This window comes from Ascaphus truei, chromosome 4 (assembly GCF_040206685.1).
Source record: "Ascaphus truei isolate aAscTru1 chromosome 4, aAscTru1.hap1, whole genome shotgun sequence".
Lineage (NCBI taxonomy): Eukaryota > Metazoa > Chordata > Amphibia > Anura > Ascaphidae > Ascaphus > Ascaphus truei.
The window spans coordinates 316,641,289-316,657,521 of record NC_134486.1 but is presented as its reverse complement, the minus strand read 5'-3'; the positions used below and the strand labels follow the sequence as shown (position 1 = coordinate 316,657,521).

At 42.2% G+C, this 16,233-nt stretch overlaps 1 protein-coding gene across 6 annotated transcripts; it reads left to right on the top strand.

The window, feature by feature from the left end:
• Positions 1–2,763: 2,763 nt before the first annotated feature.
• On the top strand, positions 2,764–16,233 carry RWDD2A (RWD domain containing 2A). Of its 6 annotated transcripts, XM_075597927.1 has the most exons (5): positions 2,764–2,951; positions 4,168–4,283; positions 9,275–9,481; positions 13,290–13,494; positions 15,423–16,233. In XM_075597927.1, the coding sequence occupies exons 4-5, from the start codon at positions 13,297–13,299 to the stop codon at positions 16,089–16,091; spliced, it is 867 nt and encodes a 288-aa protein (XP_075454042.1). In that variant the 5' UTR covers positions 2,764–2,951; positions 4,168–4,283; positions 9,275–9,481; positions 13,290–13,296; the 3' UTR covers positions 16,092–16,233. The 6 variants fall into 6 exon arrangements, with proteins under 6 accessions (XP_075454042.1, XP_075454043.1, XP_075454040.1 ...); XM_075597928.1 differs by lacking the exon at positions 4,168–4,283 and having other exon boundaries at positions 9,280–9,481; XM_075597925.1 differs by lacking the exon at positions 4,168–4,283.

Sequence of the window (16,233 nt, the reverse complement as noted above, 5' to 3'; positions counted from 1 at the left end):
CCCTGCTGTTGCAGGCGACGGCAGCGTTCCCGAGAGGCGGAGCTTAACCGACGCGGAGCATAACCTTACTCTTGTAAGTAAGAGTGGGGGCTTGTGGCCTAATATATATTTTATACTCAATCTAAGAGGTCTGTGTTTGTCTAATTCGTTTTTTTTTTTGCTCTATATAGGATTCCTTTCCTTCCTTGTTTCACGTGCAAAATAACAGCAATGGCGCTCCTAAACAGTTACAATCTTAAAGTGAACATATCCATAAACAATATACCAGAGTGAATAAGTGTGTAAGGCTAAGGCCCCGCTCCCTCAGTCAGCGCGCCCGCACTGCAGACAGGCGGGGCGCTGACAGACACAGACCGCGATATGCGGTCTGTAGGGAGCCGGGAGCCGGAGCGGGAGGGGGGCAGGAGTGGGAGGGAGGGGGGCGGGAGTGGGAGGGAGGGGGCAGGCTCTGATCGTGGTGCCATCCACCCCCCCACACACATACACACGCACACACATACATACACACACACACACACATACATACACACACAAACTTTAATAACCCGCAGCTCCTTCCCTGATCCCCGCCCAAGGCGCCTCCCATCTAGCTCTTTCCCTCCCCTCCTCCCCATTGGCTGACTCAAGTACCACGTGAACGCGTCAACGCCGAAAATCACTAGATTCTTGCAGCATCGGCCGGCTGACACGTCACAGTACGTAGTCAGCCCTGCCGGAAGGAGGCAGCGGGGGCAGGGACCATTCGGGCAAGGGTCTGGTGGTTTGCGGCCGCGCGCCCCGCCGGCCGCAGCGGGTTCGCAGCCTTAGCAAAATCACCGAAAACAATATTAAATTCTCTACTGCCACCCAGTGGTGATAAGTGAAAATTGTTCCTCAATAGAAACTAGGTGAAATGTCTATATATCCAGATACATATATACTAAGTGATAATAAAAAAATTAGATACTCTGCCTCGCACTCAACCTTCTCTCTCCAGTTTCCCTGCTTTACGGAGCAGATCACAGTTATGCCTGGCAGCTTACAGAACATCTTCAGGGCTGGTCACGGGATCATCACTCACTGGTTCCTTCAAAAGAAACATCCCTCCAGTTTCTCATAAATAGCAGATCCAACGAGACGAGGGAGGGGGTGCAACGTAATCATATGTGAAAAAGCAAAAATATGACCATAAAACAGTGTTGTTGGGGTTAATTAGAATGTAAAAAAAAAAATCTAAAAATCTTCAATCGTTATACTCACATATAGGTGAGAATAAATAAGCATGTCACACTCAGTGGTTCAATCACTGGAACCAGCACCAGCCGGCATCTTCAGCTGTCCTGATCGGCACCGGAGAGGTGGTGAGACTACCACCGCTCTCAACTGTGTTTGATTGTTATTGCCTTTAAAGAATGCACACTATGTAAGTGTGCATTGTGGAGGAGTGTTTTTATGTTATATACATTTTAGTACAGATATTTGCGCTATGGTTTTTCCCTTCTTCTAAGATCATCCATAACATCACACATCACTGGATGTTGCCTCAGCTTGTGTTGGAGATACGTACCAAATTGAACCACTGAGTGTGACATGCTTATTTATGCTCATCTATATGTGAGTATAATGATTGAAGTTTTTTTTTTTTTTTAACACATTGTATTTAACCCCAACAACACTGTTTTAGGGTCATATTTTTGCTTTTTCACATATTGTTACGATGCACCCCGCTTCCTCGTCTCATTGGATCTGCTTCCTTGTTTCATGCCAAAACTAAATAAGAATATTTGTAATTTTTATAGGCTTGTTTTTATCCCAAAATATTGCCTAATTATTTATGCAACAAATGTTTGTTGTATATATGGTGATATGTGTATTCGATGCATAGGTTAGGCCTTTTTGTTTCATAATGTGCAGTGTGCTCGATGATAGCCCTGAAGAGGTCCTGATTGGGACGAAATGCGCGTCGGGCTTGGGTGACATCCCGTATCACATGATGTCTAGCGTACGATCAGCAGGGAGTCAGGGGCAGAGTGAGAATCTCCTCGTGGCCCAGTATTATCGTTCACTCCAGAGCAATAGGGGGTATTAACCACCGAAATCGCAGAGACGCCATTACTGTTTGGATTGCGAAATTGCACTACACATATCCAGTCTCTTGTGGATATGATATATTCCTACCTATTCCTCTAACACACTCTCCTACTGACAGACGTTTCCACCTTATGCACTGTACAGCATAGGATATATAAGATTATTCCTGTATGTATACAGCCTAACTTTAGAGAGACTACACTTGTTTGATTGTGTACACCCTGCACGAGTTTGTTGGTAGCGTCCAGCAGACAGAGGTGGTCCCTCAGTATCATCAGATCAGAGGTCATCTCTTCAGGAGAAATTATTTTCTTTTTAAACAAACCATTTAATAAAGATTCATTACGTGTTAACTTTTATGTATGTATGTCTTTATTTATATAGTGCCATTAATGTATATAGCGCTTATCCAGAGTTAGTTCTTGAGTGCATTAATAGGAATCTTTTGTCCAGTATATGGTGCTCAGTGTTAGACCTACTTGCCTGTGCTAGAAAGAAGCACTCCATGCCCGCAGCACCAGTGTACCATGGACTCTCCAGCACCAGGGCTTGTGCAGTGATCAAATGGCCCAGATGACTTCCATGACGTCAGTACCAGTTGTAATGCCCAAGAGGAGGCAAAGACTTTGCAGCTGCTGTTCATGGAGCCTTCAGAGAAGCCGCTGCCAGCGCAGGGTTCTAGAGATGGCAGTTTGCATTTGGTTGGGCAGAGAGTTGAAACAGGCAGTTGGTGCTGTGGGAGCAGCGCTGGGAAAGACCGAAGAGGGGAAAGTAGGATAAAGGGCTGCGTCTATACAGGGGCCGTCAGCAATGGCAGTGAGACTGCCAGGGAGGAGAGAGACAGCCTGGGAGAGGTAACCTCACTATAAAAGCAGACTGAGGTAAGAGCAGTGGTGGACTTACCTTTTTGCTGCCGTCATGATTAGCTGGTGATCTGATGAATGACCCTCTATAAAGGCCTTACCCGGCGAGTTGTATCTGCTGCAGAGAGAGCTGCTCTGAGAGAGCCGTCTCTCCCTGTGCTAATCTCGCCCGAAATGCATGTGTATACATTTTAATTTTGTTAATAGTTTAGATGAGCAGTGGGTCTCCTGAGCTAAAACGCATTGGTTTCAGCCTCGAGGACCCCCTACTTCCCGAGTTACAGGCCCCGTTATGGGGTGCCGGTATTTCCTATGCATTTTATTCCCATAGTCACGTGACGTGGAAATTTAAATGTATAGGAGATACTGGCCCCCCATAACGGGGCCTGTATCTCGGGAATTAGGGGGTCCCTCAGGCTATCCGCTATGGTAATGAAGTTTACTGTAAATTAATTTTTATTGCATAGTATTCATACCAGGGGTCTCTGGTGCTAATATTAATGGATATCAGCTCCAGAGATTCCCGGCATCAATCCTATGCAGGAAAATGCATTTTTTTTCTAAGTCCCATCTCGCCGCTTCTCTGCAGGTTTCCAACACCTTTAAGCCATCTTTTTCTGGTGTGAGGGTTTTGTGATAAAATCACCATTCTAGAGCGGTGATAGGCGTTCATAGCCTAATCACTGCTACTGGAATTGCACGAGTTTATGAACATGCCGAAAAGTGGTGATAAGTGGCGTATCACCGCTGCCTCCGTGATTTTTTGACCAATTTTTTTTGAGCGATTCAGCCTTTTATCACCCACTTATCACCGCTTACTGAATAGCAGTAGGCATTTTGGACGATAAGTGGTTGATAAGGGGCTTATGAACGCTTACTGCATAGGCCCCTTGGTCTTCAATAAAGGTAATTAAAGGCTGCCTATAATAAAACTCCCAAAATATATATTTTAAGTGCTGCTTGGATTGCCTCTAAACCAAATACTGTATATACATCTGTAGCAAGCCACCCGGCCCAGTACCAGAGGATTATCACTGCGGGGGGTCGGAGATGGAAGCATGGACAAGGGCACGCACCTGGTGCCCACCATCTCCGGATCCGCGGTTTTAAGCATTTACAGCAGCGGCTCAGGAGACAAAGTCTTTCTACATCTGTATACAGTACTATAATTTGCAGCCCCGTCTGCAGGCTTTGCTGTACTTCCTCAAGGTCCCACCCATCCTTTGCACACTAGATGGCGCTGGTGCCCTTGCCATGTGGCACCGGAAAGACTGTCAGTAACGAGAGGACGCAGCTCGATGACTTTGCCTCTGTTTGCAGCTTATAAGACATTGCAAAGGACTCCAATTGGTAAGCTCTGTGTCTGCAGTTTGGGGGAGCCCTTGTCAAGCGAGTTGGTGAAGGAAATGTATGATAAAATGTGATTGTAGTGTGTTAGTGTATGCAGAGCTAGAGCAGATGCCTCTGCTTGAGAAGTTGCAGACAGCTGCACAGTGTGTAAACTGGTGGAGTCTCATCTGGACTATGAACAACATGAGAATACTGTACACATCTGTATACCACTGTACTTTATTATTATGAAACCCATCTACCCCCACCCTAAGGGAGATTTCCTGCGGTTACCTGGTGATAGTGCTACCTGTTGGTTCACAGGAAGGCCCTGAGCATCCGCCGGTGTTGTTTGGGATTAACAGGACAGGCTTTCAGTGCTGGGTGGTTCTGTCTCACTGGTACAGCACCTCCATTCCCACAGGGCCTATAGGAATAGGTGCAGTCCCCTGTGGAAAACACTCACACTGCCTCCCTGAAGAACTGCAGCCTCAGGCAGGAGTATATAACAGCAACCTTGTGTTTATTTCTTCTCAGCAGTATAAGCAACACATCACAGCATACTCTCAGCAAGAGAGACTCACTCCCACAGGACCCTACATAACCCAGCAGAAGATCACCTCGCAGCTTGATGCTCTCTTAGTCCCTGAACTCAACACCCAGGGCTTGAGGCCCCAAAGGTCTATCCCTGGCTCCCATATTCTCTGGTGGAATATGTGGTAGCTGATCCCACTCCACTGAGGGAGGGGAAGGAAGGAGAACCAGAGCTCTGGCTCCTCACTTCCAACTCTGCACAGAACACACTAGAATTTAGGCTGCATCCCCTTTTGTATCCAGGGGGGAGTCCTAGGTCTGAGCCCCTGATAGGGCAGTACCTAGGCCTTAGGCCCACCCCCCCCCCCCTGTCACTCAAGGGAGTTGTCTACTGCAGCAAGTACGGGCAGATTTAACCCTAGCACTGCCTGTGTTGGTACCAGGATTTACGTGTTAGGTAGAGGATTAGTAGCCCGGGGATACCTGGCTACACATATAAAGCGAGGGTTTAAAAACAACTGATATTGTTGCCACATTCATAGCTGACTTTGCTGAGAGAGGGATTAGTAGTCATATTGGCCCATTGTGTCCTGTGCAAATTAAGAACGTGAAAAAAAGAGTATATATTTTTGGCACCAGCAGATATACAATATCTATATACATTTGGCGTTTCTGGAGCCAACAGCATTATTTTCTATATCAAATCCAAATAAATGTGTATGAGATTAAAATATTCATTTATCAGTCTCTCATTAAGGCAGTTTTTGCTAATGTGCTAGTTTATCTGACAAGGGTCTAAAAATGTGTACAAATATACAATGCAAAAATGATTTGTCAGTGTCACTTCTGGAATCTGAATGCACAAACCTTGGTTTTTAACTCTTCACCATTGCATGTGTTTTGGCTGCTTGCAGGAGTTGTGGCAGGTGCATACAGTACAGTACATCTTCAGACAGAAATCAGACCTGTCAAAGTTACATTATTATGACAGTTATTGGTCACAAATAACAAACAAGTATAGATACTGAATGAGAATACAGTTCATCAAAATATTTGTGCTGTTGGGAAAACTCAAACAATTATCTCCTTGAGCCACCGCGTTATTGCAAGTGTTTGGTACAATTGATATTAAACAGTTATTGTCATTATTGACTTTTTAAATAAACAGAGGAGTTTATATTTCATTAGATCTTTTGTGTTACTATATGAAAATTGGTTACTATGTGAAAATTAAGCGATTGTTAGTCCACCACGACATCTCTGCATACAATGTTCTTTGCTTCTTGTTACAAATTGAGTACTTTACAATTTGTTGCTGACCCTTTCAATATTGAAGGGTACAGAGGTTCCTTCTATTTACTTGGCAACGTGTTAGTTAAGTTGCTGAGTAATATGGGCATATGTGGTTCCGTTAGTAAGTAAACATTTTAAAAAGTGGTAATAATTGGAACTGCATTTATATACACGTGGGGTAAGTCTATATACTGCAAAGTGCCTGTTCAGTCTGTTTTTGGACCCAAATCCCCATTAACGTCAATAGGGCTTTTCAGATAAAAACGGCCCGAGCACTCACTTCAGCGCATATAGAATTAGCCGCTAGGTTCCATATCCGCAGTGAAAGCTCTCAGGTCTCAGGATTCTGGATGTTAAAGCAGCAGTCCAAGCTGCCATTTTTTAAAGTTATTTTTTATTTATCCCCTTTAATATGTGCATCAATACAATCCACACAATGATAAGTAATTAGCTAAATTGCCTATCGATCCATTCTCCTGTGATTGATTGGCGAAGATTCATTTCGGGAGTTCACTAAATGGCTGTCTGTGCAGCAGAAGAGGACCAAAGATGCAAAGTTCTGTGGGGAAGATCATGTGACTAGATACAATTGGTGCACTGCTAAAGAGAGGGCAGGGCTCAAAAATGGGCGTGCCAAAGCCTGTTTCGGAAGAGGAAGGGGATGTGACTTTCTAAATGGTTGCTATAGAAACAAAAAATGCTTGTTATATTATAATACATAAACATGTAATTCAGAGTTGTTTTAAAAAAAATGCTACAAGTATTTTCTTATAATACAGAACTTATTTTTTTTTTTTTTAAATTAAACACGTGGAATATTGCTTTAACATACAAGTATTGAAAGTTGACAGGCTGTTCTTGAGGCTGGTTATATCAAGGATTAGATCAGTTGAAACAACTGCTCTTATGAGCCGAGACATGGGAAAAAAATATTGCAAATAAAACTGTGAAATGTCCTCACTGCTAAAGTTTGGAGAGTGCTAGTGATGTACAGTATACTTTTTGGCTTTGACAATACTTGTTCATGCCCCTTTCTATTCAATACAGTGAGATGCACCATGTTAACAATGCATTTACTTCCATTCAAATGAATAGTTTATGCATCGTTAACTGTGTGTTATCCTCATTTGTTACTGTATATTATAATATTATGTTTAATATGTTATGTTTCACATGGGAATGCTCCTCTATTTTGCTGTTGGATGGTCCACAAAAGAATGGACAAACAACCACTTTTAGTAACACTTGGATAAATGGCCTGAGAGCAAATTCAGGGCACTTACCTGTGGCCTTCACTTGACTGATCAGTACCTACCTTCCGACTCTGCTTGTGACACCCAATAATCACATTTCACCTGGTGTTTTGCCATTTGTATGGGCTGCGGCTTACTATCTACCTCTGTCTAACTATCCAAGAAAGGGGGAAGACAAAATAATAAACCACGCATCAATACATATAAAAAGTCAACATACCGTGCATAGAAAAGATACACACACAAAATAGTATAAAAATATATACGAGACTGACACCGACAGGTAGGCAAAAAGAGGCTCGAAGTTTCGGGCAAATATGTAGCCCTTTATCAAGGTGTCAGCACAGGTATATATTTTTTATATTGTAGCTCTATTTTGTGTATATCTTTTCTATGCACATTTTGTTGACTTTTTGTCTTCATATGTATTGATGCATGGTTTATTATTGTTTTATTTTGTAAGATTATTAGCTTATTTTTGTCCAATTGAAATAAATATAAATATATTTTTATATGATAACTTAATTGGTTGTTTATTTTTTCTCTTGCCACGTGTCCCTTACCATTTCTATAGTATTATACTCATCTTGGTCAGAATTCAAATGTTGTTTAACCCAGAAACAAATGTACTTCTTTGAAAATTAAGTTGAAGTGGATTTTTGCTAAAGATATGCATACAAAACCCCAGCAAGCTCTTTTTGGGAACCCCTGAGCCCCCACAAAATATATATGTATATAAGTGTCAAAAAGGAGAGCTATTGAGCGTGGCATATGTATACAACAGACGACAGAGAAGCCCAATGCTACATCCAACATGACAAAAATACACAGTAAAATACTTATATATTCTCTTGAAAAAGGGTCATTTACAGTAGTTTAACCCTTTGGCCAAAGCATTGTCAGCTTGCGAGCCACGACAAGGCAGACCCTGTCCACAGGTCCTAACAATACCAGATAAAATACTAGGTCCTTTCATTCTACTGGATATAGATCCAATGTGGTCTTTCTCCCTCCTAATAGAGGTAAATGAGACTTTTAATCCTAATAGAGGTATATTAGTATTTTATCTGGTAGTGTTAGGACTTGCGAACAGGGTCTGCCTTGTCGTGGCTCGCAAGCTTACAATGCTTTGGCCAAAGGGTTAAACTAAATGACCCTTTTTCAAGAGAATATATAAGTATCTGTGTATTTTTGTCATGTTGGATGTAGCATTGGGCTTCTCTGTCGTCTGTTGTATAAAGATATGCATAGTAAGGTATCACATAGTATTTGGCCTTCTGCAAACATGTACGTAAGTAAAGCTTTTTTTGGTGGGGGTGGGGGGGGGGTGGGGGGATTGTTTATTTTGTGTCTGCAGATTATCTGCAAGAAAGGTTTGTTTCCATATTGTATTTTGTGTAAATTTACCCTTGTCATCTCTACATCCAATTTTTTTTCTTCTTTGCTTAGGGTGATTATTCAAAAATAACAATGACTACAAATGCCAGTGAGCATTCACTTTAATGCCTGTTAATGCATAATGTTAATGCTCTGATCATTCGCTATAATATTGCCTTTCAGTGAAGACTGCTTTGGGTGTCACTAGGGAGGGATAGGTGTGTATTTGAGTGAAAAAGTCCTGTTTTTGAAGGAACAAAATAATGATTGACTAGTTCAGGAAGTTGTAAGAAGCAGAGTTTATCCAACACGACTTGCAAATACACATCAAATACACATCAAAAACATCAATAACTCTCTTTACATTCTGCACAAATAAACTCCGTACCTTTACCTGGTACTCCTACGCTGTCAAAGAGTTTGGTGGAAAGAGATGAAGTATTGTAATTAATGGTTGCTACTCCTGATCATGTTATTGCTTAGGAAAAAAGCTGGTTGTTCTACACAGCTTGCAAAGTGTCACATGAAAGGCTGTGTATTTACCATGTCTTTCAGAGAAGTAGTGTAATTAGAAGGCCGTGGAGTCTGGAGACAAACCAGGAAAGTTATTCCAATTACCTGCTGAGACCAGGGGACCAATCAACACACCTTTGTAATTAGAGCTGATTATGTCCTGCGGGATACTGCACGCTATTAAACAGAACTCTTACCCGTAGTCTAGCTTTAGACTCACATTGGAGTAAAAAGAAAAGTCAATTTTAGGTAGGTATATCTAAAATAACTCCCTCAGTATCAATTGCATTACTTGACCTGATGCTCCATCGTGTCCCTGCAATCTGCAAATCTTGGGGGGTTGGAATTTGATTCTGGGGGTTTCCCCCCTTAAAAAATAATAATAATAATAATTAAAAAAAAATCCGAAGGGAATTTGTTGTGTTTCTCACATTCTGGAATCATTGAATATTTCAGTGGGGACAAATCTATAAAATGCAATGAATACATGAAAATAAGGAAGTTATGTTAAAAAGGGCAGCCTTCTTGGGACTACAATGAAGTTATGGCTGTGCCATGTTTAATACATTATATAGGGGTGATATAAGCATTATATATATATATAAAGAAAACAGCGCAAATTAGGAAATATAGGATATAAACAAAGGCTAAATAAACTAGCTAACTAATTACATAATAAGTTAGCAATATGTGGAAGGGAGTCCCCTGTAGAATGGCATGGAAATGGATCCTGAAATTGAAATAAAAGCACATATAGTGAAGTATTGTAAAAAAGAGAATTTATATGCAAATAGGTGGACAGCCACTTACAATATGGCAATAAAAAACAGCATTATGGGATGAGATCCCTGTACAACAAATGATATGGAGTAAGCGTCAGTCTGCTAGCGTGAAGTCAAAGAAGACAAACGGCAAACAGCTGATCAGCCGGCCCCTGGAGTTTGAGCACACCCGGCTTCCTGCTTGCCGACTCCAAATGTTGTAATTCTGTTTGGACCCGGTGCACCAGGTCCCTGGACAGACTGCTCGCAGCACCTGGGGGCCGTAGAGGCCTCAAAAATAGCAGCTTTTCAGCTGATCTACTGTTAGGCCGTCTCAGCTGTAGAGTTGCGCAATGCTCTGGTGCCGGCGAGCAGCTGTACTGGTCTCCAGCTGATCACAAGCTCGGCGTCTCTGCGTGGTAACGCGCAGACGCTCAGTGTTAAGGTGCTGGTGTCAGCTCCTTGTAACCTTGGGCAAGTCACTTTATCGCCCTGTGCCTCAGGCACCAAAAACATAGATTGTAAATTCTATGGGGCAGGGACTTGTACCTGCACATTTCTATGTAAAAAGAGCTGCTATACAGGAACAAACTATTATTATTATACATAGATACGGGTATATATTTATAGTCCTATACACCATTCCAATCAGCTGTTCCTATTAGAACATTGTCTTCTCTATTACGTTGAAAAAGAAAAAATGTGAACAAGCGCTAAAGACTAAAACACCAGTGTGACAAGTACAAAATATATATATAAAGGCTGCCTAGTAATACTGTCAGTACTAACAGAAAAAGTGAAAACAAAGAAAAACCTGGCGCCAAAAGTTCATTGGATAATCCTGTACTCCTCAGGGGATCAGCACACTTGCTTGACAGGCCATGTAGGGGAAAAAACACAAACAGACACAGATCATAGTGCAACACTGTAGGGTTAAAACAGGAGGGCACTGGCACTCTCTGAGACAGTGAAAAGAAAATAAGGTGCGCAACTACTGGTAAAATAACGTGATAAAATGTGATTAGATAAAATAACGTGACCTTAATTTGAGCGTCTGCAGCTGCGATGGAGGGGGGGCTCAGGGACCCCCTAAACTAACAGATAAAAACAGAAAAGACACAGCGCACAACGCTCATAGTGCATTAAATGATATATTAGCATATACTACAATTCAATTCATTTCCCTGAAGAAGAAACCTACGGGTTTCGAAACGCGTTGGATGACTGGTCAAGAACTGCAATCCTAACCTCTACCTCTAACCATCACCCCATTACGCGAGCTGATCGAGTCTACACGGCGCTAATACCAGCCATCTCCCCCGCGGTGACGTCATTGACCCGGAAGTGCTGTGCACGGAGGGGAGTGAGAGAATCCAGCCGGCGTGGAGCTGTGGACTGGCAAACAACTGCATGCGGCAGCAGCAGACGTTGGACTCGTGCCCTGTGGGTAAAAGAACTGTGTAGAGACTCTATACTTACCTTTCAACTACTGGGATCCTGCATCCGAGGTACCAGCGCCAAAACCCCTGTGAGGACACTTGTTCCGGTTTCCTGAGGCGTTGGGTAACATTATCCCTAACTGCATTTGTTCAATTATTTTGATGTACGCACAATACTCACCTTACCTTATTGTATATGCTAATATATCATTTAATGCACTATGAGCGTTGTGCGCTGTGTCTTTTCTGTTTTTACTCTCTGAGACAGCCTGTGTAACCGGAGGAGGAAGTGAGGAGAGCAGCCTCACGTGGAGTAGAGCTGTGAGCCCCACGAGCGGACCTCCAACACTGCCACTGTTCCTGTTAACCCCTGGAGGGAGGGTCAGCACAAGAGTCACAGTGCAGCAGGAATCACATCTCTGCAGAGACATCAGCAGCACCTGGATGACTCTTTGTTGCATTGCCTGCATTTGCCTTGCTGCTTGGAGCGGGCCTCCAACACTGCCATTGTTCCTGTTAACCCCTGGAGGGAGGGTCAGCACGAGAGTCACAGTGCAGCAGGAATCACATCTCTGCAAAGACATCAGCAGCACCTGAAGGACTCTTTGTTGCATTGCCTGTATTTGCCTTGCTGCTTGTAAGTAGGGCTCTGATTTTTCCCATCTGGATGACCAGCGGTGTTCTCATTTGTCCATACCATTTTATGGCATAGTTCTTTTTATTTAATAAATAGTTTTTATAGTCACTAGGAGTCTCTATGTTATATGTGCAGTGTGTGTATTAGTGTAGACCTGTTTTAACCCTACAGTGTTGCACCATGATCTGTGTCTGTTTATGTTTTTTCCCCTACATGGCCTGTCAAGCAAGTGTGCTTATCCCCTGAGGAGTACAGGATTATCCAATGAACTTTTGGCGCCAGGTTTTTCTTTGTTTTCTCTATTACGTTGAAACTACAATAATATATTGTGGGAACTTGTGTGTTGGTTTTGAATATTTTTGCATATAATTTGGGGGGTTTGGTATTTGGCTTTTTTGGCGGGAGAGGGCAATGAATATTGTTTTTATTATTAAGTAGTGTGTGCTCACCAGTTTATTTGATGCATATATCTGTAGGCATTACATTAAGGTTGTGTGCGGGATGTAATCATGATGGGCATCTCTATGCCCAGGACATACTTGAAAATGAGAGGTAACTCTCAATGTATTACTTCCTGGTAAAACATTTTATAAATAAATAAATAATGTAATAAACCAAATTAATAATTTACACAAAAAGTGATGGAAAAAGTAGGGAATGACCATGTTCACATAAAAAAAAAACATAACATTTTTAGCAGAATACAAATGAGTTCTCAATTTTTGCAAGGTTCATTGGTTTTGTTTTGGATAAGTTACATATATTTATCTCAAAGGGAACTTCCCCTATGGCTTAAGGATTGCTTTGTTTCTCCTACATAACATTGGTAATTTGTCTTGTGCTTTGTGAATGTTTTTAGTTTGTTCCTCTATTTTATGATTTATCAGTTGCGTTGGGTTGCTTCAGGGAACCATAGCTCGAGGCATAAGGAGTACATATTGAAGCCAGAAGCTTGCAGTTAGTTTTTGATAATCTTGCTAGCATTGTTCCTAGTCGTATCTCATTTACTAGTAAGCATTGGTAAAGCACACGTATGCCACGTTGCTGCACACACATTTCCCTGCATTTAAATGAACAAAGCTGACTTTTAAATGAGTTATGTAGGTAAGATACTAAGATATGTTATTTTCTAATTTCTCTACTAGGAGGTTTGGGTCAAATCTGTGATACATTAATGATGTATATATTCAAAGATTGACTAGTTTCCTCTTCCCGTGCAGCAATACAATGAGCGCCACTGTAAAGGAATGCCTGGAGCTTCAGCTCTTAGAGATGGAAATGCTTTTCTCTATGTTCCCCACTAAAGAGGAAATTATCCTGGAAGATTCAGAGTCAGTTTTGCGCGTACGTCGATATTTGGAAGGAATTCATGAGTCCCTTCCACCTGCTATTGAATTTTCTATTTTTGTTCAAATTGATCCTTGGGTAAGCATTTGTTCATTTTGTTTCTCATGCTGTCTGTTTAGTCCTCATACACCTCCTATATGTTGGCAAACATCAAGAGCAATGTATTATATTTTTCATGATAAATTGTGTCGATCTTTTATTTTATCAGTATGGCTAAACAAACTGGATTGTTTGCTAATGAGACTGTACCTTTATGGCATACAATGGGTAATAAGGTCATTAAAGTGTTTGCATCAACTCCTTGTCTACCTTAGTGCCAGTGATGCATGCCTTCATGGACATTATGGGGTCTATGCAGTAAACGTTCAAAAGCCACTTATCAAGCACTTATCGCCCAAGATGCCTACTGCTATGCTATTCAGTAAGCGGTGTTAAGTGGGTGATAAAAGACTGAATCGCCCCCCAAAAAAATTGCTCATAAAAAAAAAATCACGAGGCAGCGGTGATAAGCCACTTATCGCCGCTTTTCGGCATGTTCATAAACTCGCACAATTCTAGTAGCAGTGATTAGGCTATGAACGCCTATCGCCGCTCTAGAATGGTGATTTTATCACAAAATCCTCACGCCAGAAAAAGTTGGCGTGAAGGTGTTGGAAACCTGCAGAGAAGCGGCGAGATGGGATTTAGAAAAAAAAAAAAAAAAAAATCCTGCATAGGATTGATGCCGGGAATCTCTGGAGCTGATATCCATTAATATTAGCACCAGAGACCCCTGGCATGCATCCTATGCAATAAAAATTCATTTACAGTAAACTTAATTACCATAGCGGATAGCCTCGGGGATCCCCTACTTCCCGAGATACAGGCCCCGTTATGGGGTGCCGGTATCTCCTATGCATGTAAATGTCCGCGTCACGTGACCGTGGGAATAAAATGCATAGGAGATACCGGCACCCCATGACAGGGCCTGTATCTCGGAAAGTAGGGGGTCCTCGAGGCTGAAACCAATGCGGTTCAGCTCAGGAGACCACCTGCTCATCTAAACTATTAACAAAATTAAAATTTATACACATGCATTTCGGGCGAGATTTGCACAGGGAGAGACAGCTCTCTCAGAGCAGCTCTCTCTGCAGCAGATACAACTCGCCGGGTAAGGCCTTTATAGAGGGTCATTCATCAGATCACCAGCTATTCGCCCCGTTTTGTGAATTTTTCCATGACCGGTAATGAAGGTTTTCTGAATACCGTGATAGCAACGCTCATAAAAATGGTGCTTTAAATGGCCCGCCGATTTTTTTAATGAATCTTTAGTGCATAGGCCTCTATGACTTCTAAGGGATTAATGTATAGGTCCTGGCTGAATTTTTTGGCCTAGTTCAGGGTATTCACTTTGGCTTTCTATATCGCCTTAGCAATATAGCAAGCCAAAGTGGGCCACTTCAGAACCCTGGACAGAACCAACATATTTGCTGATATTTGATATAGTTATTGTCATATGCTAGAGGAGGAGTTTGCAACATTTTCAGTCTGCGTCCCCCCCCCCCCCCTAATTTGTCTCCAGCGTCAAATGACGCCGTGGGGTTATGTGATGTTGCATGCCATGGCAACACGGCATCACGTGACCCGATGCATCATTTGATGCCGTGTTGCCATGGAGAAGCATCACCAAAGCCATCGGAGACCAGATAAGGAAATTAACAGAGGCCTTGCACAGAAGAGCGCGGGGCCTCTGTAAGGGCCACCCACCCCTCCCCCACCGAAAATCTCACGCGCACCCCTGTGGAAGTGGATAACCTGCTTGGAAGACCTGGCAAGTGTCTAAGAAGAAGTATATAAGTCTGGATGGAAATGTAGAAAGTTATACATTATCAATTATAAAGGTCACTGACCCAGATTAGAAAATTCTGACCTTTTTGATTTATGTGATGCCGGCCTGCAGTTGTAAAGCTGGCAATACATATGATGTACATGCCGTTTAATAGTAATCTTAATATTATTGCCTGCAGGTAAAAGCACAGATGCACGTGTCACTACCTCACAATTACCCACAAGAAGAACCACGGCTATTTGTTAGGTCAAGTGCCCTTGACAGGCAGCAACAAAAACTTCTGAACAAATTCCTGGCGTCCCAAATCAGTTCTTTGGATCGTGGAGAGCTCTGCATCACTAGTGCTGTACAGTGGCTACAGGACAACATCACCTCTTATATACAAAGTGCTAAGCAGCATGTGGAGCCTGAATCAGACATGAAGGAATGTGTAACTACATTCCATCGTATGTGGATCTACAGCCACCACATATATCGGCAGGAACTAAGAAAGAAGATTGTGGACTATGCTAAGCGACTAAACTTGACAGGGTTCTGCTTGTCAGGAAAGCCGGGTGTGATATGCGTAGAAGGCGAGAAGGAGCAGTGTGAGGAGTTCTGGCACGATATCCGCTACCCAAAGTGGAAACACATCTCTTGCAAACACACTGAGAGCAAAGAGGTGACTGGCAAGATAGATGGTATGCGGCTGTTTCATTCATTTGAAGAAGTGATGTTTGCTGCACATGGGGATTATGGGCTCAGGAATGACTATCATATGGACCTGGGGCAGTTCTTTGAATACCTCAAACAGCATCAGAGTGAGCACATCTTTCAGATATTGTTTGGTATTGAAGGGAAATCTTAATTTGCCTGCAGAAAACATTTGACTAATATAAGTGTATTGTGTATACAGGTATGCATATTTTTATGATAAGATATATATATATATATATATATTCAGGTTGTGAACTACATCTCCAACTGTGAATAAAAGAATGAAGAATGTT